The sequence below is a fragment of the Pteropus vampyrus genome, unplaced genomic scaffold, assembly GCF_000151845.1.
Source record: "Pteropus vampyrus isolate Shadow unplaced genomic scaffold, Pvam_2.0 Scaffold343, whole genome shotgun sequence".
In the NCBI taxonomy this organism is placed as follows: domain Eukaryota; kingdom Metazoa; phylum Chordata; class Mammalia; order Chiroptera; family Pteropodidae; genus Pteropus; species Pteropus vampyrus.
In genome coordinates this window covers 281,265-305,965 of record NW_011889124.1, presented here as the reverse complement: position 1 = coordinate 305,965, position 24,701 = coordinate 281,265, and the positions used below count along the sequence as shown (strand labels likewise).

General features: G+C 59.4%; 1 protein-coding gene across 1 annotated transcript in view; it reads right to left on the bottom strand.

Moving 5' to 3' along the window:
* Positions 1 to 24,701, bottom strand: part of MAD1L1 (mitotic arrest deficient 1 like 1) — a 249,882-nt gene that overhangs the window by 110,939 nt on the left and 114,242 nt on the right. Inside the window, exon 11 of the mRNA XM_011378518.2 lies at positions 21,404 to 21,548. Within this exon, the coding sequence (XP_011376820.1) occupies positions 21,404 to 21,548 (145 nt within the window). The remainder of the gene's footprint in view (positions 1 to 21,403; positions 21,549 to 24,701) is intronic.

The window sequence follows — 24,701 nt, the reverse complement described above, 5'->3', positions numbered from 1 at the left end:
TCGATACTGGGTACCTCCTCCTCTGCCGCTCTGCATTTTTCATTCCCTGCCTTTCCGTCAGCCTCGTTACAGGTGATCTTATGACGAACACAGCTAGTCTGCTGTTCACCGAACTCATTTCTACTAGGTTACCAGGCTGAGAGCAGCCCGCAAGGGGACAAGGCCACCTGACCTGCAAGGCAGCTTGCGCAGGCTCTGATCCGTGGGGCGTCCTGCCCTGGAGCAGCAGGAGGCCGAGGCAGCCCTCGCAGAGAAGGGCCGGGCTCCATTTCGTTCACCTGCCCTCAACCCACACCAGGCGCCAGGTGCAAAGAACGGCCGGCCGCCCCGCTGGGCACAGCTGTGAGTCACCGGAGGCCCAGGCACCGCCTGCCTGCTTGTGTCATGCCCCCCGCCCGCCCCTCTACCACCGACTCTTAGCCAGGGAGGGTCGGGGATGCTGCTCTGTACTCTCACCAGCAAGCCGTGTTCTTGCAATGCCCACCTCCCGAGAAGAGCCCTGTAGCACCTATCGCAGGAGGAGAGGGAATCGATCGAGAACACCCAGAGCGATCCCACTCAGCTTGCTGCCCGCTCTCTCGCAAGCCCCGCTGCAGCTGTGTGCGCTGGACTGCGCGCCCCGGCCCCGGCCCGGGCGCCGCCTCGGGGAGCTGGCGTTCCGGGGCGATGCGCACGGCAGGAAGGGGCAGGGCTGTGGCCGCCGGGGAGGCATGACTACCCCCTCAGGTCCCCTGGGGGACCACAGGCTGAGAGTGACCGCTGGTGGCCTGGCTCTGTGTGAAGCACGATTTATTGGACAGACACAGGAGAAAAGTTGGTGACGTAGGGACAAGCCAGCTCCGCCAGTCAGAGGGGCCCCTTCCTGTCTAGCCTCAGTTTCCCTACCTGCAAAACAGAAATGAGACAGACGGACTGGGTGGCTACAGTTTAAACCGTGATGCTGCCAAATCTCGGTGGCTTTCTTCACGGAAGCGAAGCCACAGGTGGCAGGTACCCACGAGTCCTCGCCAAGGGGTAGGCTTTGCACTGGCTCGCCTGGTTGCCCCCGCAGCTACCACCCGCCAGCCCGCCCAGCCTGGAGCTCAACAGACAGACAGCTGTTCAGCCAGAAAATGAGTGACTCAAGCGTTCAGTCACTCAGTCTCCAGAACCAGCCACAAGGCAGAAGCTGGCACTCACGTTCCAGACGAGGAAATGGCTTACTGAGCTATGTGACTCGCCCGAGGGCATCGACAGTGACAGGCGAGAGCTGACGACAGGCAGGGACGGGCACTCCAAGAGAGGCACACCATACACGCCGGCCCCAGGCCCGCTCTCGGCTGAAGGACCTGCTGAACGCAGACTGCACCGGCGACCCCCAGCCCTCACCGTGCACTGAGGTGCCCGAACTCCGCGTCTCCACGAAGTGGCTCTCCCTGATTTAGAGGATCCGTCCTCAACTCAGAGGCCAAGCACCAGAGAGGACTCCAGGCGCCGTGACCACCCGACCAGGCAGCGACTTCGACGAGGCCACAGGGAAGCCGTGGCTGCGCCGCGTCCCAGGCCGCCTCTGGACGGGGGTCACGGCGGGGGAGCATCTTGTTCGCCAAGACTTCAGGCTTGGGGTTGGGACACGTGATCATGACAAAAAAAAGAATGCAGGGAAGAGCCCAGTGCAGGCCGGGGGCCTTGGCAGGGGCACGGCATCTGAGCTCGCCGCGGAGCTGGGGCGCACCCCAGCTGCACACCAGGAGGGACAGGTGCTCTAGCAGTGGGGACGGCATGGATGGCTGTGTGCGTGAAGGCACCTCACAGGAAAGACACAGACTGGGCTGTGGGTTGGAGGACTGTCTGAGCCCTGCCTCCCACCTTGTGATGCCACCTCGTGTGCACGTGGGCCCACAGATCTCACCCCCTCCGCCACACCTGGGCTCCCACGGGCAAACCGGTCCACTAGGCTACAGCCACATGCTCACACACGTTGCGCCGGGTACACCTTTCTGATGCCACTGCAAGGTGGCAGGACACCAAAGAGCTCACACCCTACGCAACCAATTTCATTCAGTCGTTCCGCAAACGTCCTCAGCTGCCCAGGTCTTGTCTGTCCCGTTCATGTCTCTCCGCCCAACACTTGGAACAGGTATGGGAACGTGGCCGGTCCCACGAGACCTGGCACACCAGGCTGTCAGCCAGTAACTGATGGACGGACAGACAGATGGACCAATGGATGAATGGGTGGATGTATGTATGGATAGATAGGTGATGGATGGTTGGGTGAATGGGGGGTGGATGGATGGATGATGGATAAATGATGGATGGATGGATGGATGGATGGATGGATGGATGGATGGAGAAGAGGGAAGAAGGCAGACGTGAAGGCCATGTAAAAACATGATAGCGCTGTCTTTGGATGAAGCCATCAAGGTCTTTTAAACGTCCTCTTCATACGTTTTGGCAGTTTCCAAATACTCCAAAATATACAGTATTATAACCCAAGACAGAAAAGGCGCCGTGTGTCTGTCAGGGATTACATGCTGTGTGTGTGTCAGGGATTACAAGGCACCCCAGGACACCTCAGCCCGGCCTGCCCACCAGTCTGCAGACGCCAAGCATGAGGCCCAGTGAGGACAGGCAGTCCCTGCTTCCCTCCCAGTACTGCGGCCACTCCCCAAGGGCTCCGGGCTCAGTAGGGGACGGAAGGTCTGCAGGTGAGCCCACAGCCTGTGCCAGCCTTCCGAGGGTACGAGCGCCTGGGTACAGCTGATGGGGAAGGAGACGTGGCGGCCGGAGGAGCTGGTGGGAAAAGGTCGGCCGGTCCAACTTGTTCCAGCCGAACGGCAGCACCGTTCAGCGGCCTCCGCCAGAGGGCACGGGGTCCTCTCCCCTCCCACACAGAAAGCCGCGAGACAGTCTTGTGCAGACGTGTGTGGACGTAAGTTTTCTTTCTTTGGGATGAGCACCCAGAGCGTAGGGCCACGTAGCCACCTTCTGGGTCACAGGGTCACCTTCTCCGCGTCCTCAGCAGCACTGAGTGCTGGCACCATTTTCGCAGCGACACCTCTCGGGGGTCTGCGCTGTCCCTCCCTACTGGCTCATGCCGCTGGCGTCCCTTCCCACGTGTGCTCTCCGGACATATCTTTTGCTCATTTTCTAATTAAGACTTTTCACTGACGAGTGCCCAGAGTCCCTTGCGTATTCCAGGTAAGTCTGTCGGAGACATGGCCTACAGTGACTCTCAGTCTGCACCTTGTCTGTTCACCTCTTACCAGGATCTTTCTCAGAGCAAAGGATTTTCATTTTTAAAGTCCAATTTGTCAAGTTTTCCTTTCACAGATCACACTTTTAATGTCACATCTAAGAACTCTTTGCCTAGATCCTGAAGATTTTCTTTTATTTTTGGAAAAGTGTTTTATACTCTTATGTTCTGCATTTAAGTTTGTGAATAATTTTCAGTTAGTTTTTGTATAAAGTGAGAGGTTTAGATCGAGGTTCACTTTTTTTTGTCTCTGGATGTCTAACTGCTCCGGTACCATTTACTAGAAAGATGCTCCTTCTTCCACTGAATTGCTTTTGCATCTCTCTTGAACATCAGCTGACCCAAAGCAAGCAGGAAGAAAACGGTAAAGATCAGAGCAGAAATAAATTAAATAAAAGCAGAAAAACAATAAAGAAAATCAAATGAGCCAAAAGTTGGTTCTTTGAAAAGATCAATAAAACTGATAAACGGTTAACCTAGACTGACCCAGGAAAAGTGAGAGAAGTTTCAGATTAACGAAGTCAAGAATAAAAAGGGGACAGTACTACTGACGTCACCTAAATAAAAGCGTTAAAAGGGCATACCGTCAACAAGCACGTGCCCAAATCAAATGCCCTAAGCGAAACGAACAACTTCCTAGACACACGCACACTCCCAAAACTGACTCCAGAAGAAATAGAAAACCTGAAGGGACTGGTCCCAAGGACAGGGATGAACTAGCCACCAACGGTCTCTGGGGGTGCTCCCAGCCCAGCCCCCCTCCCCCAGGCGTCCGATGACACCTGCAGCGGCGCCGTCCACGGGTCCTGCGGGCTCTGCCGTTTTTCTTTCAGCGTCTTTCTCCGTTGCTCAGATCGGGCTATTTCTCCTTTTCCATCTCCCAGCCCACTCGTTCTGTCTTCTGTCCCCTCCACTCTACTGCCTCACGGGTCACATTTCTGCTTCAGTCCGGCACTCCCAGTTCTGCCTGAGGCGTTCCGTCTGGCTAGTGCCTGCGTCCCCAGCCCTCTGGCTGGAGGGTGCTGGCTTTCCTTCGGGCTCTCTGACTGCACCCTGTGGCATTTCTGGGCTGCCGCCCTCCTCGGCGTGGAGTCTGCGATAAGATGGAAAACTCACCTGGGTTGTTCCTTGGGTCCCAAGGTCCCCAGCCTCCTCTCTGCGTCCTTCATGTCTGTTTTATACATAGCGTCCATGGTTTCTAGCTGTTGTGTTTAGCAAAAGGAAGCCGGGAAAATATGCCTCCTCCATCCTCCTGAACACAAGCTGCTCCTTGAAATCACGCTTTCGGCGAGTAATCAGCACCGCCGCGGTGTTGGGCACTGAGAGACGCCGCCCTGAGAGGCTGGTTTAGTAATTACTCAGGTGCCCAGCACTGCTCCTGGCTTACCGGCGACGCTCAGCACACACGAATGACAGCAGATGAGGAAAGGCGCGAAGGCGTCTAATTCACCGACGGGTCACTCGACCCTCCCTGCCTGAGGAAGGGAGGATCCATCGAAAACAGTATTATTTCCAGATTGCAAAGGTGCCGTCTATCACCAAGGTGGCCTGCGGCAGGCATGGTGCAGGAGAAAGGAGAAACTAACGCTCCTCCACCAATCTGCCACCAAAGCTCCCCGGGGACACCCGCGCGCCCACAGCAGCAGGTCAGGAAAACAGTCCCCGAGAACAGCTGTGGGGATGGTCTCCACTACCGAGCAGGAGACACACACACGCACGCACACACGCCACCCGAAACCGAAGCCTCCGGGCCACTGGAGCACCTCCCGCCCCGCACCCGCCGTGAACGCTGCTTAAGTCCCCTCTGCACCGCACGCCTCTTCCTCCAGACAGTGGTGGTAAGACCACAGGGCAGCCACCAGCTGACCCGCTGAGGCCAAGCTCCCTTCACCAAAGAAGACAGGCCTTCCGAAAAAGACAGCCATTTACTTAGAAAGTTTGGTTCCTACTTTCTGTGCTCTCTTTATTTATAAAATTGCTTATGCAAATATATTACCATGCATAATGCATTCAATCATGCAGTGTAAGATGTGGCCTTAATGGAGAAAACTCAAGTCAGCCATATAGACAGTGCAGAAAATATTTTTAAAAAGACTGTGCCACTGACTTTCAAATGCATTTGAATCGCGCACCCGCACTATCCGGAGGGACGCAATATAAATACATAAAACAGGGCTCATCTCATTTTCCCACTGCTCCCTCGCAGGGCAGGACTCCTAGAGCTGACACGTCTCCTTCTCAGTGGCAGGGCCTGCATTAGCATGTAAATAGCTGGCAGATACAAGGAAATGAAAGCAAGAACGAGCTCTTTAATTAACTTTAATCCTCTGAAAAGCCACAGCACAATCTGCTCCAACAGCTCGCCCGGGCCCTCATCAGAGGCCCTCGCTGCGGCCTGGGGAGCTCTGCCAGGCCAGCACTGAGGGGGTGGCTGGGAAGGGCCAGCTTGGCAAAGCGACATCAGGGTGTCTAGCCCACAAAGTGCTGTCCATGACCGTCACCCGGCATTCTGGGCCACTCCAGAGCTGAGCCTGGCCTGGCTAGAGGAGGGGGCAGGGCTGGTTGGGTTCACGCCTGCTCAGCATTGTTCCTGGTCACAGCCAGGCCTCACACACAGCTTTAAAGTCTCTAAATAAATCAGTTCCACTGCCTAGCCTTTGCCAGTGATTTTTATTAAGCTCCAGTCAAAGAAATATTGCTGGCGACAGGACCTGAAGGTAGGTCCTGGCCTTATTCCCAAAGGCGGGCCTCAGGGAGCTCCCAGGTCAGCGTACCTGGCTGTTTCCTGCTCTCCAACACCCACGCTGCCCGCACAGCAATGGTCTGTGCCCGTGGTCACTGAGGCACAGATGAACGAGGCCAAGGAGGACTGGCAGATGCCCCATGCCTCACTCTGCAGGCGACAGGGAGCTGGAGGTGGCTATGGGCTGAGAGGTAGCGTGGGTGTCGCCAGGATTCCGGCACAGCACTGAGAGCACACGGAGCAGGGCTCGTGGGGGTACCCCATGGGGGTGGCCCGTGGCCACAGTGTGGCAGCGCGGAGGAGAAAGGGTCCAAGGTCGGCGCGAGTGGTGAGCCAACAGGAAGGGCGAGCGGGAGCCGTGGGAAATAAAGAGAGCCGTGGCGAACGCTCGCCGAGCAGGTCCTGCGCCTGCCGGCTGCACTGAGAAGGGGCTGCTGCTGGCTCATTTCCTCGCCCCCCACCCACGACCCCAAGGCGGTGCCTTAAAACCGCTGCTGTCTCTACTGAGGACAGAGCTGTGGACAGAGCCAGGGAGTAGCCAGGCCACGTGGCGGTGACTGCTGGGCCCAGGACTTGAGCACCCACCCTCTGGCTCCATCCCCCGGGCCGGGGACCGGTACTGGTCAGTGGCCTGTTAGGAACCGGGCTGCACAGCAGGAGGTGAGCGGCGGGCGAATGAGTGACGCTTCATCTGTATCTGCAGCCGCTCCCCAGCGCCAGCATCACCGCCTCCGCTCCGCCTCAGGTCCTCAGGGGTTACATTCTCATAGGAGCACCGGTCCCTGGTGCCACAGAGGCTGGGGACCGCTGCCCTACAGGACTTCAGGTCTGGCCACGTAGGGACTGAGGCGCCACGGAGGAGCCATCTGGGCTTGTGCTAGAAGGAAGCGAGACGTCCCTAAAGACGGAATGGTGCTTTGGGAACGCAGACGCCAGAGCCCGAAGAGACGGTGAACGTCCCGTCCCGGCGGGCGCTCGCAGAGCTCACGCGTCCGGTTTAGCGGTCGACAGCCCGGGCGAGCAGCCTGCGGGTCGGGTCGGGGCACGGGACTCGCTCACCGGCAGCGTGGACACGTTTCTCCTTCCCCCAGGGCTGCAACTGCCCTTCCTGCATGTGGGGTCTGAGTGGTGCCCTCTTCTGCCCAATCTGATTCCGGCTGCATCAAAGGAGCCAGCTCGCCCGCCTCAATGACACAGGAGGATGCCAGGCGGTAGGCTTACACACCTCTCTCTCTCGTGTAAATGGCGCATTTGCTGTTTCCGAAGTCACTGTGCAGTGACACAGATGAGGAAAGTTACGGGGACAGGGTGGGCATTACTGTGCTGGGTGTGAGCCCCGTTTTCCCGTGTTTCATAGGAGAGAGAGACACGTGTCCCGAGCTGCATGGCTGGTAAGAGTCAGAATTTGAACCCGAGCTTCTCTGACTGCACCATTGCCTCCCAGGAGCCGGGGGTCCAGGGAAGGGTCGCTGACCCCATGACCTAAGCCTTCTGGAAGCTACTCTGTTGTCCAGGCTCAGGGCTCAGGCCCCCACCCGGATCTGGCACCTGGGGACCAGGCCCTGTCCAGGACAGCAGAGAGTGCCTGTCAGCAGGCCAGGGCACCTTGACTACAGGGGGTTGCAGCAGAGCTCAGTGCTCCTGACATGTGACGCCACGAGATGGGTCTCCAGGCCGTCACCTCATGCAGAAGGGAGAAGCCCCTCCTGGCGCCAAGCGTCCTTCCCACAGTCGGCCCGGCACTCTGCGTTTACACAGCACTGTCCCTCTCGGGACTGAGCGAGGCCGGCTCACACAGGAGTAAATCACGCTTCTGTAACCAGCAATATTTCTTTAACTGGAGGTTAATAAAAATCACCGGCAAAGGCTAACCAGTGGATCTAATCTATTTAGAGACTTTCATAAAGCTGTGGATAAAGCTCTTTATACAAGTTTATTGGAGAGCTCCAAGGAAGCCCCAGAAAACTGTCACTTACAGAATCCCTCAGAGAACGAGGCCATTTGTTACCTGACGTGCTCATTTCTCAGCCAGTCTCACTGAGAGGCTGGGTCCAGGGAGAGGGCCCAGCAGCTCCAGACGCTCTCAGGGAGGTCCGTCCCCAGGACTCGTGCTCCCAGCTCTGGGGGGCACAGGACGGACATGGTAACAATGAAATGCAAACATTCTCCCAGTGTCCAGGAGACTAGACCAGCACCCCTAGGATGCTCCTGTGCCCCTCACAAACACGCTGGGTGGTGGTTCCTGCAGCACAGGGAGGAGCAGAGAGCCCGGCTGGCAGCAGGCGGCTTGGGGCTGGGCCACCCCTCCAGCCGGCAGCCCCTACCCTGGCTGTCTGCCACGCCAACCCCAGGCCTCTCAGACACAGGTGGTCCATGGGCGGGTGGGCCTGGGTGCTGATCGCCCTCCCCCTCGGCCACCGACCCTCTGGAGCAGAGGCCCCAGCAGCGCAAGGACAGCACCATGTGTGGCCCGACTGCACACGCACGTAGTCGCAACGGCGTGGCCACGCAGGCCGGCAAGCTCACCCGCCACTGCACGCGAACACACGGCCAGCCACTCCCTCCTACTATGGCCTCTGCAATCCCGCGTCCTCCTCCTCAGAGGCACCTGGCACAGCAGATACACTCTGGTGAGGCCACCGCCCCTCCTTGGCTGGATGCTTAAGGGCAGTGAGGACAGAAACCTTTAGACACAGGAAACCTTACCTGAAATTTCTAGTCTAGAAGAATTAAAAGCACTTGGAGAGGGACCGGTTCAGGAACTGTCCAAATTCTCTCACCTCTTTCTAGTAGCCGGGCCCTACACATGATGGCACGTGTGTACCAGCTGTGGGAGCCCTTTCCTGAGCCTTCGTCCCCTTGGGCGGGGGGGTGGCACGGCAGAAACACCACCAAACCCTTGCCATATACACGTGACTCACACGAAACTGTGTGAAAGGCAATATTTAACGCCCTGATCAGGCAAGAAGCAGGGAGCCGGCAGCAATCCTGGGCCAGAGTGGGCAGGGCCCCTTTGGGAACTCGCTGTCACGCCCTCCGAGTCTGCCAGCACACGGGAGCGGGCGGTGCTGGCCCGCGTCCACCACAACTACTGGGGAGCCAGGCACCTGCTGGGCACAACGCGGGGCCACACGCGCTGTCTGCTGCCAGCCCCACACGGACCCACTTCACCGGTGGAGAGGACACTCGGCGACCCATCCGGGACTGGCCTGTCAGGAGAGCCCCGCAGACCCCACCAGGGGACAGCTGCCCCCTTCCCAAGCCCCAGGTATGCAAGGCAAACACCGTATCTGCGTTTTCCCTCGGCCTCCAGATACACAGCAGAGCTGGAAATAGCCGATGGCAAAGCAAGCAGTCATAATTCTGGAAAGGGCCCGAGGTGGCCCCTTGCTCTGGCCCATAGCCAGAGCATCAGGTGCAGAACGGACATCCTGCGGCCTGGAGCAACGCTGTGACCCATGGGGACAGGCATGCCGTGGCCCGCTCCTGGGGTGGTGCTGGGCTGGCTGTGGTCTGGAGGACGCGTCCCTCCCTGGTGTGCTGCTGGGGGCAGCCTGGACCTCTTTGGGGGACATCACTGAAGGAGCACTAACTCCGAACCCCGCGCCCCGCTCTTGACTGCTTTCCTGCTGGTGATGGATGATGTTTAATACCTTCCAGCCGAGCACACTCTGTGTCTGTAAATACAGATCCCATTTTATTGCTATTTAATAACTGTTACAGTGGCCAGGGCCGGTGCGCGTCTACTGGGCCCAATGTTCCGCCAGGGGCTCGTGGGAAAAGCAGCCAAACTACAGAAAACGGGCTTTCCAGAACAAAAATACACACTCACATGCACCCCCTCACACACGCACACTCACTACATACATGCAGACATGTGTGCTCACCTGCATACACAACCACACTTGTGTGCATGCGTACACACTCACCCTTGCACACGCACAGGCACATACTCTGACACCCCACTGCCAATCATGTGGGGGTGACAGGGACAGATGGGACAGGCACCCAGGTCGGAGTGGAGGCCTGAGAGGGACATGGGCAGAGACGCCACCAACCTCCTCTCCTGGGCACACCGCCCCCCACGCCCATCCCAGACTCCTCTTCCGTGAAAAGTGAATTTGCTAATACTAGCACAGAGGATTTTCAAAAGGACTTTCAAACGGGCTAGGAAAACGTTAATGAAAACGAGGTCGTTTGGTGAACGTCAGCAGCCACTACTGCTCACCGAATGCCTGCAAGCTCCAGATCCCACACCACACATGTGACACACGTTTCCTAGAAAATAGACTTTACAAAGGACAGCAGACAGCAACCACCCTGCACGAGGCCCAGCAGAGAGTGAGCGCGGGAGCATTGCGCCTGAAAATCAGCCTGTCTGGTCACTACTGACGAACTGTGAGACCGAGCGATGGCAAAACCAGCACTGGCTAAGAACCACTGTCCCAGGCCAGCTCAGAAAGCCACTCGACCCCATGGGGCCGTGCACGACAGACACACGCGCCTCCGACACCCACCAGCCCCTGCACGGTGGGGGCCGCGCCCAGGCACACCTGGCACTCCGCCCACCCTCCGGGGTCAGGTAGCCTCCGCCCCCAAGGTCGCGAGCTGCACCCCTTCCACACGCGACTTCAGGTCGTGACAAGGTAACGTGCTGCATTCGTTGCGGCCTGGCACATTCCCGACCCCCTGAACACGGGCGTGACCGCGCCACCATTTTCCCGGGGTTCCCATCTTATTCTTAACGTGTCATGATGAAGTTTCTGAGCGATGGTACACAGCGGGGTGACTTTTAGGAACACACATGGTGCGTTACAGCACACGGGACTACAAGTGTGTGTTGAACAAATGACTCTAGTTTGCGGTTTAAAAACGCCTTCCAAGTCTGCCCTGATCGCCGACCTGCACACTGGCTGTGTGTGGAGCGGCAGGCACGGTGCCGCCTTCTGCAGGAGAAGGGTGAAGGCTGAGCACGGTCAGGAGGCGGACGGCGGACTCTCAGCTCACAAAGCGACAGCTCGGTTGCAGCTCGGAGTTCCGCATCTGTGTCGCAGGCTCCCTGTCCCAGGGCAGAGAAGCCAGAGTGGAGCCCAGGCCCAACCCCTCCCCGGCCCACTGCGAACTCTCCTCTGTGCAGTGAGGCCCACGCCGACCCTTGGGTGCTAGCCCACTCAGGGTCGTGCCCAGGGTCATGCCCAGATCCAAGGGCCCAAGTCCCTCAAGAAACCAAGTGGAGAGAAAAACAAGTTTCTGGAGAGGAACAGCCCGGCTGGCCAAGGGCCTCCTGTGGAGGTGCCCCACACCCGAGGTAGTCAGGCCAGACCATGGGCACTGGGGACATCAGTGTCATTGTCCCACTGCAAGTTACCCCCACCTCAAAAAGCACACCCTGCCACGTCGCTACAGCTCTCGGGTGAGGTGACGAGCTGGAAATGGTTCCTTTGCTGGAAGTGATTCTCAGGGGATGCGAGGCCCTGGCTGCTAGAGGCTGCCCGCGGGGCGCTGAGGCTGGTGAAGGCCCAGGCCTCTGGCAGGTGGGCACGGGCCCCTCCAGGATTCATTTTTTGAGCAGGGAAACCGAGGACAGCCCAGTAGGGAGAGACTTGCCCGACACAGCCAAAGTGCTGGCTCGGGGCCCTTGGCAGACCCACCAGGCCATGCCACCCCAGGCCAAGGGCAGGCACACCTGAGCCAGGAGCAGCCAGAGGATGCCGGCTGCGTCTTTAATTTCTCCAAGATGATCACCAGGAGTGGCCTGGAGACAATTCAAACAACAGCAGCAAGAAGCTGAGGCTATTTTTAGCCCTAACGCTCGAGAGGCTGCCTGGCGGGGAACCATGTCTTTGAGCGTGACCATCAATTTTCACCTACAGCCAACTTCCTTTCCTTTCAGGATGAAGGTTATTCAAAGATTTGGATTTCTTCGAAATTGAGTTAAAAAGAAAACAGGTCTCCACAGTGATGAGAGGGGATTTTAAGGCACAAACAAGCCGCTCACTGGACCACAGCCTGCCCTCCCAGGCCTTCCAGACGCCCTCAGCCTCCGCAGGATGCTGCGGGCCCTCACGCCCCTCTGCGGGCAGGCGAAGGTGGAGAGGCCTGGGCCAGGCGACCGGCTGGCAAAGCCTGGCTCCCCCGTGCGCCTCCGTCTCTCCCAAGGATGTCAGAGCCTCCTGTACCTGGAGACGGGAGGCCTCGGGTCTCTCCGCCACGGACGCAGGGGGTCCGGGGGTGAGCCTGGCCTGCGTGCCGTGAGGAAAGGGGCCTCAGGACCAGAGTCAAGAGTGCCGACGGCAGTATTTCAACGCAGTGAAATACTCAAATGTGAGAAACTCAAATTCAATGTGGGAAAAACCATGAAAGGCATGTTAAAACTGCAAGATGATGAGATCCTCAGCACTTGCACGCCCACCCTCGTCTCTGTCCCGTGGGGACCCCGGCCCGGGGATTTCTCAGAGCCATGAACAAGCTCATTTGCCATGGTGACATGGCCAGCTACACATGCAGTTTCGCAGACCAGCCTCACTGGCGAAGTTCTTCTTCAGGAGGGCCTGGAAGGACCAGCGTCTTCCAGGGGTGGACGCTGCGCACGCCGGCACAGATGTGGGCGGAGAACGCCCCTGTGGCACCTCTGTGGGCTACGTGCCAGCCAGCACCGGCAGCCAGCAGGCTGTGCCCCACCCAAACGGGGCCCACCCAGCAGGGCTGGCCTGAGGCAGATGAGCCACAGCGAGGTGGCCAAGGACAGGGACGGCATCTAGGGAGCGCTGCAAGAGGAGGCCCGGCCTGGGAGGGAGCACGAGCGAAAGCAGCAGGCCGGGCGGCTGGAGGCCCGTCTGGTGGCCGAGGCCCCGAGCAGTGACACAGGCAGGGAGGCGCGACCAGGAGCAGGATGGCCCTGGATGTGGGGGACAACAGTGGGGCTGCCAGGCACACCCAAACAGCACGCACTTAAACCTGCACGCGCTCCTACCTACCTGCTCGGTGTTTCGTCCCCGACCCCGGGCCACATTTGTGCTTTTGGAGCGGGTCAGCACGTCCCGGTGTGCGTGCTGCAGTGACGGGGCAGCGTGCAGTCGAGCATGCCCAGGAGAGACGGTGGGAAAGAGCCGACGGCCACCGCTTGAGGCTGGCGGCAGGGCGCGAAGGACCGGCCCGCACGTGGTGCTCCGGGACGCTGGGGGAGCAGGAGCTCGAAGGGTACCTGAGCTGCCGGAGGCACCGAGACTGCCCCATGCCAGGCACCGGCAACTCCCCGGCCTGCAAAGGGGGGCGGGCACGTGCCCCCCCCACCCTGAGCAGCTGCCCCGCCACACCTACCGCCATGCCCTCTGCCACTGACAGCTGCGACTCGCACTTGCACCTTCGGTGCACCACTTCCAAGTTGCTAATTTTAAGCCACAGCATCAAAAATAGACACCTCTGTGTCCGCTCCCTTGCCGCGGCACTTCTGACGTCCCCACGCACCCCCTCGGTGGCAGCCGCACGGCAGCTACAGGGTGGCCTGCCCCAGGAGCCCCTCCGCAGGCAGAGTGCACTGCCCGGACACCAGTGGAAGGTGCAGGTGGCGGGGGCGGAGGCGGAGGGGGGAGGGGGGCTCCCTGCAGCTCTCCGGGCAAGTCGCCCTCTCTGGCCTCCATTTCCTCAGCGCTCAGGCAAGCACCTGCCAGACGCCTCCTGAGCGCCACTATGCGCAAAGTGCCCACTCCATGCTGCCTACTGGTGACCACACAGAAAAGGCCCCTGCCCTCTTGGTAAACACAAAAAGAAGACAGGTGATTCGGAAGTTGGGGAGGGGTGAGTGCCAAGGACCCAGGACAGGAGACGTGCGCAAAGTCTCAGAGACACGCCGAGAGACAGCAAAGAATCGGGGACCCTCCTCCAAGCTCTGCACGGCACTTTCCAGTCTGGGCATGAGGGGGTATGCCAGGAAGATGGGGGCAGGCCCAGTGGCCCCTGGGGTATTGCAGTTCCAACAGCACGGACAAGCCAGGGGTCCAGGACCTGAGGCCAGTGGTCCTGGGCACCGGGCATAGCTGATCACCTCCTGTGAGCAAAGCGAGGCATGACAAGTCAGGTCCCTTTTAAGCTGCTCGGATTTAATTTGCTATCATGAAATGGGGGCACGGGTAATCACCCCAGCAAAGAGAATGGATCCAGTCCAGACGGCCTCAGAGGGCACCTAAGCGAAGTTCCTGTCTCCAACGCCCAGACCCGCGGGGACACTCCTACTCAGCAATGTCAACTGGGAAGCGTTACTGAGTGGGCAGCACCGTTTCTGATCATATACACACCACGAAGACCCATGGCGGAGGGTCACATGTGCCAGCCGCCAGGGCGCCCTGGGACTGTGAGCACCTCCCAACCCTGCCTCCCCAAACTCATGTCCCCCCAAAGGCCCTGCCCAGCCCACCCAACCTCCCCAGAGGCTTCCAGAGCCCAGGAGGCCTGGGCAGACGGGCAGACCGGGCCGGGCTGTCCTCCGCCAGTGCATGAAGGTTAGCGAGGATTCACGGCGGGTCATCTGAATGCAGCAGAACGTGCTTCCAAACCTCAGGGACCCGGCCGGGAGAGAGAGAGGCCCGTGGGCAATGGAGCCCGCAGCGCCGGGCCGAGAGCAGAGGGCCAGGCAGCCCACAGCCCCTCCCCTCACACGCCCACAAGCCCCATCTTAATAAACATCTTCGACTTGAGGAGGGATAAACGGCATTTTGGTTTGATTTCATTATATTTCCTAAAATTGCTTTGCTCTCTGGAATTTTTTTCCTGAGACAATCTAGTTCCGGCTGCCCCCTCGGTGGGATAATGCAATAATACTGGTGACAAGACTGGCTTTCTAATAACGTTGCAAATGGCATTTTCCCATAATGAAACAGGTGGGCTTATTTACTTAAACTGATATAAGACAAATGTCATAGAAAGAGAACCTGAAAGCACAGTGTATTAACACCTGAAAATTAAATTTTACGTCCAAGAGGGTCCTTCTGATCTGCGGAAGGAGGGCGCCCGCACACTAAGCAGAAGATGTAACCAAATGAGAGAGCAGGCTCTGACCTTGACCTTGAGTCTAAAAAATGTGAACAGCGCTGCCCCACGGCAGGAGAGTGAATTCCCAGGGCCAGGATGGCAGGTGGCAACGGCAGGGCCGTGGGGGCTGCTCCTGGGCTCTGAGGTGCTGGGCCCCGGCGCCAAAACCCAGGACAGGACACACAGAAGAGAACGCCAGCTCCACGTGCCAGACCGCGGCCGAGCGGCATCGCAATGGCACAAGCCTAGGGAGGGCAGCAGTAGCCGCTCCTGCCCCCCTCACCCGGTGTGCCCGCTAAGAGAAGGCCGGGAAGGAGGGGATCCAGCAGAGCCCCGCCCTCAGGAGCCACCGCCCTGCGCAGGGCGGCAGGTGGGCCCGGCACACAGAGGGCACTCAGTGAGCACAGGTGCCCCTTTTGAAAGCCCGCACCGCAGCACCTGGCCTTTACGAAATACCTGCGTTGGTACCCGCTTCTGCGAACCAAAATACATCTGAAGAGGATTTTCGCTTTTAGAAAAATGGCAGAAAGTGAAAACATCGTTCAGTGTTTCTTCTGCAACGAGCATCAGAGAGGGGCTCCCCGAGCAGCGAGTGGCCCCGCCGAGCCGCGTGGGGCCTCCGGCAGGTTCTCAAACAAGGGTGGGACGCCACGGGAACTTAACTCTTGTTTCTACCAGTTAGCCTCCAATAAAACTGGTGTCACTGCACCTTCGCTTAAAGTCACCGATGGACCGAGGACACTGAGGAAGGCCGGACGGGACACGGAGCAGCCCAGCACCAGGCCGCAGAGCTCTGAGCTGTGTCCGAAGCACCCGGGCGTGATTGCAATTTATTCTGTGCATCATGAGCAAGATGCGCCCTAAGGTGTCAGAAACCCTGAGCGAGCTCCTGAAGGTGTCACACTTAGTGTGAAACTGGGCGTGAGCCAGCGCCTCGAGCATGGTGGATGGCACGAGGACGTCCTGAGTGAGGGTGTCACTTCTGGGGATGCTCAGAACACCTGCCGCGTGAACTGACGCTGCGGCCCCGTCGCGCTCTGCGCCGCTCTGGCTTACGAGAGGCTCTGCCGGAAGGCTCTGCTTTCCGACAGCGGGGGACGACACCTCTCACAAACGCCACGAGTGAATGGACAGACGAACACACCAGGATGTGGGGGCTGAGAGGAGGCAGTGGTGCCAGGCTACAGCCATGAGAGGAGGGCAGGGCGCGAGGCTGGCCAGGGAGCAGGAGACAGGCGTCACGCGCAGATGCAGGCTCGGCCACGCGAAGCTGACCCCGCAGGAGGTGCAGTTAGCAAGCTCCCTTCTCCCAGACCAGGTGTGACACCAGCCTGTTCACCCTCGAGGATGCCCGAAAGCAGTGGCCTGCACACTGCAGGGCACACCCCGTGCTGCTGGAGGGGCTTCTGCTTCACAGAGAACGTCTCGTGGGTGTGAGCACGCTGACCCTCCTGGCAAGCCGGAAGGACAGGGAGGTGAGAGTGACCACTATGGCCACCCCAGCTGCCAGAGGGGAGCGAGAGTGACTCGCTCGTGGTCCAACACCTTTGGAAAACCCAGCTTCCAGACCTCCTGATGCTGTGGAGACCTCTGCCTCATCTCCCCGCCAGGACCCACCACTACTGAAGCAAGTGCTCTGACCCCTGGGTACAAAGGATGCCAGTGACCTGTGTCCTTCTCCAAGGGACCACGCCACTCTGGACCTGGAGGGGGGAGGTGCGTAGGAATGAGGGGGAGGGGAAGCTTTCCCTTTCATTAAAAACTATTTTTCATGTTAACAGTTGGCTTTTACTGCTTAGGTTCCACAAATAACAGGGCTCTGTGGCCACGCTGTGGAATGTTAGGGGCACACTGGAAATAGCTCATTTCAAATAGGAAAATGGTTTGTGTTCACCCAGTTCTGGAAGCCAATTTTCAATTGCTTAAAATAGTCATGGTATTTTACCAAGGTAATTACACTCTTAGCTATCAGTAACAATTAAGCCCTTAGACTGGAGCCGCTTAATAAGGTCTCAAAATAAAAGCGCACAACCCAAGCGCTGGGCATGAAACGTCAAGCACACCGACAGGCTCCATGGGGCCCAGGCGCCGTGAGCCCCACCGCGGCTTGGCCGGACAGCAGCGCCGGCGGGGGCTCCGCACGTGCCATCGCCCAGGGAGACGGCCAGGGCCCCTCCCCGGGAAGGACAGGGAAGGCCAGCACCCAAAGCATCCTGGAGGCCTGACGACCCCCGTGGGTGCCCTGAAGAGGAAGGCAGGATGGTGGCAAACGCACACTTGGCACCGACCGCGACACAGCCACCGCCACCTCTCCGCAGACTCTCTTGAGGAGCAGCTTCGTTGCACCGGCTGGCCAGGGGGTCCCCGCGGCCAGGCCCCGGGCTGTGCGGGTGGCAGGCATCGACCCTCCTACACACACCTTTGAGCAACAGCCAGGATAAACAGCCTGGCAGCGCCCGGCTCACAGCACCACCCGGCTCACAGCACCATCCCGAGCACGCAGGGCGAGGTGAGGACAGGAACGCGACGGAAAGCGCCGTCCACTCCCCGCCTGCCGGGCCACAGGAGAGAAGGGGGGACACGTCTTGCCTTGGCAGCCCAGGACGAAGGAAGCAGGCAACACCCCACGGACGTGAAGGTCACAGGCTGCACGGGGGGGTCACCCCGAGCACCTCCAGCTGTGTGGGGTTCTTAAGCAAGTGCAGGTCTGAACGTCCATGTCATCTTGATCTGACGACGTCCTGGTGACGTGAGGAGGGGTCAGAGCCGACAGCGGCAGCCAGGCCAGACCACAGAAAGATGCCGAGACCAGCACAGCCCGCGGGGGGACCACGTGCACACTCACGAAGCGCCCGCGAGGTCCTGGCCTGCTGATGGTCAAGGGCCCAACCTCCTCGGATGCTTACTCCTAACGATGAACTGGAACTCCATGTAACACTGGCTTTTCTGAGTACGCACTTCAATAAAACTAAATTACTGCCACCTCCAAAACATAAAAAAAAGGAATATTTTGTTTGGCCCACAAGGTGACTTAGAAATGGGACCACTTCCTATGAATGTCCAAACTGCTGGCTTCTCTCCTAAACTCAGAAAAGTACTTCAGGCCACGGCAGCGGGGCCTCAGGGGGCTACTCCTTTTCGGTGGGACACGTCCTCCAACCCGCCCAGGGCCCCGGCAGGAGGCCCGCCGCCCGCACTCACGCTGCTGGCCCGGCTTTCACAGCGTCTGCGCTTTCAAACCTCGGCGTCCACACCATTGCCTACTCTTGACCACACCTGTGGTGGGCCCATAACGTGACTTCAAAGGGACTTCTGCAGATGAAATTAAGGTTGGGGACTCTGAAGTAAGATTGTGCTGGGCGGTGTGGGTGGGCCATTCGAATTCCTCTCAGCAGCACAGCCAGACGGGGTGGCAGAGAGAAGTCAGAGCGATGTGACGCCTGGGAGGGTCTCGACCCGCAGCTGCCGGAGAGGCCTGTGCAGGCGGGAGACGACGTGGGGGATGCCAGAGGCGGGGACAGCGGCAGGGACCGCGTGCCGGCCTGAGAGCCCCCGGACGAGCGCGCAGCACGGGCGCCAAGAACTGAGCGGCAGCGGCCCGGCCACCCCGTGCGTGCGTGGTACCACCGCCACATAGCACAGGACATGGGCCCGCAGGTATCCCGGACCCACACGCAGGCTCCCGCGGCCGCCACCTGGCTCACCGCCACACTCCGGGTGCTCTCGCCCACACGGAACCGGGCGCCCCTGCTCGGAGCAGCTCTGTGCGTTAAGAGCGTAGCCTGGAAACGACGCGGATGCCTCCAGCCGGTGCGGGCTGGACCGGCCGTGCCGCATCGGTCCGAACGCTGCTCAGCAGGAGGAGGGCCCACCGCTGACTGCGTGGCCCAGGCGCCAGGGGTCCTGCTGAGTGGGAGGGCCACGCTCCAAGAGCCACGTCCTGACGATTCCACATACGTGACATTCTTGAAACAGGTTTCAGGAGCAGCACACGGGTCAGGAGCAGCACACGGGTCAGTGGCTGCGGTGGGCAGTGACCCCAAGTGCCCTGGGGAGAGCACTCTGCACCCTGACGGCGGCGGGGGTCACACGAACCTTCGCGTGTGACATGGCAGATAGCCACGTGCACCACTGAGGAAACTGAATGAGGGTACGAGGGGCCCCTGTATGCTGTCTTTGCAACTTCCTGTGACCTATAACTACTTCAAACAGAAATCAAAACTGACCCTCACTTGGGTTTGTGTCCTCACACTGCTCTACATGGAGCAGCCAGGCGCACTGCAGTGGGCGCTGGGACAGGCTGGGACAGGCTGGGACAGGCTGGCACTGCTGAGGGGGAAGGGGGAATGACCCCTGTGCAGGGGACACCAGTGTGCAGTCAGGTGTGGTGGCTACACACAGGAGAGCACGCACCCCCACTTCTTAGGTGTGGCCTGCATGGTGACGTCCTTCCAAGCAGCGGGACTGCTGGACCCACAGCAGCTCCACATGCACCTCTGGAGGGGCGTCCGCCCTGCCCGCTTCTCTTGCGGTTTTCACGGGGCCTCACAAGCACCATCTGAACGGGAGCCCATCAGGCTCGTGCACTGCGCAGCTCCGGCACGGGCGCCGCAGCACATTCAGACGGGGCCCCGGACAGACCGCGCAACTTTTCTGAGTCACACGGAAACGGCCTCCTATCGTCGTCCTGGGAAAGCTCCAGGCTTCCCACGTCAGGACCACAGCACACCCTTCGTCTCTCACCCACGGGACGTCAAGTCCACACGTCCCACCACCAGGTGCACGCAGCCTCGCCCCCTTGGACCCCCGGCTCTGAGCACCTCCATCTGTCAGCTGCGGACGTCCTCAGAGGCCAGCACCCCAGCGTGTTCCTCAACTGTCTGCGAGCTGGGTCCTCAGGGACAGCCTGCTGAGTTGAAGGCACCACACTCTGTCCGTCCCCACGTGTCTGGTCTGACACCCTCAGCACCGTCAGCACGTTCCGGCCCAACCCCTAGTTGTGGCTCGCCCAGCAAGACCGAGGTCTCCACGTACTTTTCATAAACAGTGAACCCGCAGGTCTCAGCTTAACCCTCAGCTCCCCCAAAGGTCACTTCCGTGTAACAAGCACTCTGTGCGCTGTCATGGTTGGCGACCACGTGAGTGTTTACCTCTCCTGCCCACCTGACCCACGAACTGTAAATTCTACCTGGGCCATGAGACGTCTGCAGCACGGGCAACTCATGACAAGCTGACACGGGAGACTCACAACGAATGTGGGGGAGAAGGGACGCAGCAATGAGGGCCACGTAAGCGACCACAGCTGACCGGGTCCAGGGCTGTGCCCCTTCTGTGCCCAGACGCAGCGAGAGGCAGGTGCCCTGTGAGGCCACCTACCAAGACAGGACTTCAGAGGCAGCGTCTGTGGCCTGTGTGGAGCGGGAGGCCCCAGACCAGGGCCCAAGTGACACCACAGCACATGTGAGGTCCCTTTAAGGATGACGTGGCATGGCAGGGAACATTCTGGAAGAGCTGCAGAACAGCCAGTTTGAGTAACTGAAACCTGACTCTTTCTAAGAGATCCATGGTCGGGAGATCCCAGCAGCAAAGTGCCTAGATTTTCATCAAAATGATCAAGAGCAACAAACCCTTGTCAGACAGCACCGATGCCCACTGTCAGCCTGGGGCAGGTGGGAGGCCTCTGCCCAGAAAGCTGGACACCCACCCCTGCCCAGGGAGCATCTGGGGACAGACTTGGCCTTTTTCCTTCCTCATCTTCTGAAATTTCAGCATTCAAGGCAGCATTTTAAATAATATTCTCTCACACAAAAATATGAATTCACGCTCCAGCAAACTCTGCTATCAAGCCAGACATCAGAAGCTTTTCGGGCCCAGAACAATTAGAGAGAAGCGGCCCACAGACCAGGCTGGAACAAGGACGTGTCCGCCCAGCGCATCTGGACACAGGCGATGTGACGTTTTCGTTCCAAACCCCAATTGCACACCCACTGCAATTCACCTGCACTCACTGGGCGCTGAAGGAAGGACAGGGGCCTAAAGGGAGGGAGCTGTCCCCCACCGGGAGAGGCCTGGGGGTTCAGGGCCGACCTGCTGCGTGCCCCGGGAGGTGGGGCCCGGGCCGCACAGGGCCAGCGGGGTGGGAGAAGTCTAGGTGCCGGCCAGAACCGTCCCGGCAACTAGAACACACAGCCCTGCTAACCGCCAGGACCCCACTTCCAGAGCAGGGGGCGCACCCGAATTGGAGCCATGGCTCGCGTCTAACTGAACGAAGGCAAGGACCGGCCACCGGAAGAAAGGTGTGCGTGGAAGGGCGGGGGTCCCAGCCGACAACGTGGGTGCCTGCACAGAGGAGACCAGGGAAGGACGCGCGGGCCGGGGCGAAGCGGGCGTGCGCCTACCTTCGTCAGCAGCAGGACGCGCTTCTGCAGCCTCCGGGCCAGGGCCTCGTGTGTCTCACGCTTCTTCCTCTCCTCCAGCAGCTGGGCGCTGACCTGGCGCACCTCCTCCTGGAGCTGCTGCCTCACCTTGTCCAGCTCCCGGGCACTGCACAGAAAAGGCGACAGGGCAGAGCGTGAGGCCTGGCCCACAGCACCACACCCCAGCAAGGGGCCCACCAGGACAGGAGGCGCTGACGCGCAGGTCCCAAAATAGAGCCGCACGTGCAGCCAGCCCGCTGTCATTTCCTCACTTCTGAATAGCTACTCAGAGCCTTTCAGGAGTCTCTGCGTTCCCACCAGACCCCGGGCGAGCCCGCGCTGCTGGCAGCGGGGGAGGCGGCCCCGCACACACGGGAAGCCGTCGCCAACGCGACTGCGGAGCCACGTCTGAATGGTGCGATTATGCCCGCGTCCCTGAGTCAGTCGCGCAGGTGTGCAGTGCGCTGGGTGGGGGGCTGGGGGGACCCAGCCTGGCTTGGCCCGCTCTGCTAACACCCTGCGAAGCTGGAGCCCATATACAGCCCGGACACCAACGCCGGGCCCCGCAGGCTCCTCCAGGGGGCCAGCCCCTGGCTGGCTGGCTGAGCCTCTGTCAGTTGACCTCCCACCACCTCTCCGGCTCAGGCGCCTGCGTTAATGCGACAGCCTCCCACTCAGGACATCCCTTCAGAGACCGGCTAAAGGAGGACATTTGATGTAGAGGCCTCCCCGCTCCTGACTCCCCACGGCGAACCCCCTACCGCCTGGCATGGCAGTGAAGCACCTTCAGAGTTTGGTCTCTGACTCTCCCCACCAAAATGCCATCGGCCCTTCGCATGCCCGCTCATTCCTACAGTCTTCCAGGGCCGGCCCAGGAGCCACGGGGAATGGCAGCCAGTGGGAGAATCGAGGGCCCCGTGACTCTGCGTGCGCACAGTGCTGCCTCCCCACATGGCGACGCTGACTGGGGGGCTCCCAGGAGGGGCCTCGCAGACAGGGGCTGGGGCGGGGGGCACCTGGGGAGGAGCTGACTCTGCAGGGTACGTGTGGTTGTAAAACAGCCTTCACGCTATTTCTTTAAGTAGAGAAAACCTCTTCCCGAAGGAAAATTTTAAAACCTCAAGAGAATAAAACAGAAACAGAACACTATTAGGAGTACGTTACAAGGTGACATTTGTAGCGTTTATCCAAGGTGATGGTCCACGAGGACAATGACAGCGCTGTGAGGTGAGGGCCATGGATGACACCTGCAGTCTCGTGTCATACCTGGCATCCAATTATTTCTGTTTTGCTTTGATTACATGATTTCAAGAGAAACCTAATTCACAGGGATGGCACGCAATGCTTTCTGTGGAGTGGTCTCCACTAGGCTGGCTCTTTTCTATTTCACATCTGAGTGACTGTAAGGAGTTTTTATTATTATTTAATATAATTCTTTAAGCAACTAACTTTAATTTTCAAGTAAATGGGAATCACACATGCACAGAAGTTCAGAAGCAATGGAGTGAAGAGCCCCAGGTCTGGGCCACTCCAGCACAGGCCTCGGGGTCTCATGGGAATGCAACCAGTGTCTCACCCTCAGGGCCCAGCATTTCATTTCAATTCAGCCACCTCGGAAAGTCTCACATTAATATTTAATACAAAAGCACAGCTGGCCAACCGCACCTGCCACCCTTAGGTGCTTCATAACCAAAAACATAAAATAAAATGAAAAACAAGTACAAATATTCATTTGAAACAGACACATTAAGAGGCTATTTTGAGTTCTACTTCAATTTAAAACAATCGTAGACCAATTTAATAATCAAGGACTGTGAAACCGACCCGGAATCACTGAATTCAGGTGGGGCTCGTGCGCTTTAAGCTACTGCCCACTGTGGGCGACCGCACAGAACGGCACCTCCTCCTGTACGTGCGAGCGAAGGCAAGAAGGTGGCCGACGCTGTCTTTCAGATGATGGGCACAGCACCATGCCTGGCGGAGCTCAGGGGCCGCTCTAAGCCCAAGGACTTTGGGGACAACCTGGGGGAGGGGAGACTGGCAAACCCCAAGCCCCACAGTCTGCGGAGCATGATGCTCTCAAATCCACATGGGTGTCAAACTGGAGACCCCCCAACCAAGAGCAGGTGCAAGTTTGTGCACAGCCACAGGGTAAGTGCCCACCTGCAGAGCTGGACAGCCCACACTCCTGGTGCCGGGCCCGGGCGCAGGACACCTGCACCCTCGTCTGCTGGCCGCCAGCTCCCTATACAGGCCCCGAAACGGAGTGGGTCTCAGCTTCTCAGGGAGGGGGAGCCAGGCACTGAGATGGGTGACCTGAGCCGCCAGCCCAGTTCTACAAAGTCACCAGAGCAAATCTGCCCGCTGCAGGACACAGCACCAATGACAGTCCAGTGGCACCACAGGAAGACGGCCAAGCCTTTCGACACTCTGGGACTGTGCCCAGCTTGGCAGAGCCCCTGTGCCCGGGCAGAGAGAAAACCGCCTGCCCCAATGGTCATGTGCTCTTCATGGAATGGGGATGTGAAGGAACAGTGCCAGAGGACAAGGACCCTGCAGACCCCAGACCCAGGAGGGCCAGCGCTGTGAGGGCGGCCGGTCGCAGCCCGGCCCGAGCACCGCGGCCCCGCGTCACCCCGTGTCCCCAAGGCCTGCCACGAGGCCTGATCATTTCATCACTACCAGACTTCTTAAAAGATGGAGCAAGACTTAAAATGCACCTTCAGCACATATAGGAGACGCTGCCACAGAACTCTCTCCAGAGCCTCGTCACCAGCAGGCACTGAGGTCCGCTCGTCCATCGTCCGCGCACCGTGGCGCACACGCCGAGTCTCAGCGGCACACGTCTCCAGGCCCTGGGGAGACGGCTGGGATCTGACGCCCCAAAGGCCTGAGCTCATGGGACCCGCGTTCTAGCAGGGCACGTACCTCGGGGAAAGAAACTACCGTGTCATGTGAACAGAGAATTAACGTGAAGCGCCGTCAGCTAGGTGACAGCCATAGCCAGGTGACTGGACGGAGGAGAACCCTGAGATGCCAAGGAGGCAGCAGTGCCAGGGAGGAGCCACGAAGCCTGGGACCCCAGAGGCTGATCACTGAATCCAGAAACGCAGCTGCGGGAGTGACAAGTGCCGCTCAGGCGCCACTCCGCCCTCTGCCCTGCAGCCTCTGCACAGAGCCCCTGGATGCCCCCTGGATGCCGCTGCAGGGCACCAGCTGGAGAGCAGGGAATGGGAAAGGGGGACTGCGGCCGGGCGCAGAGGGACAGGGCCGAGAAGCA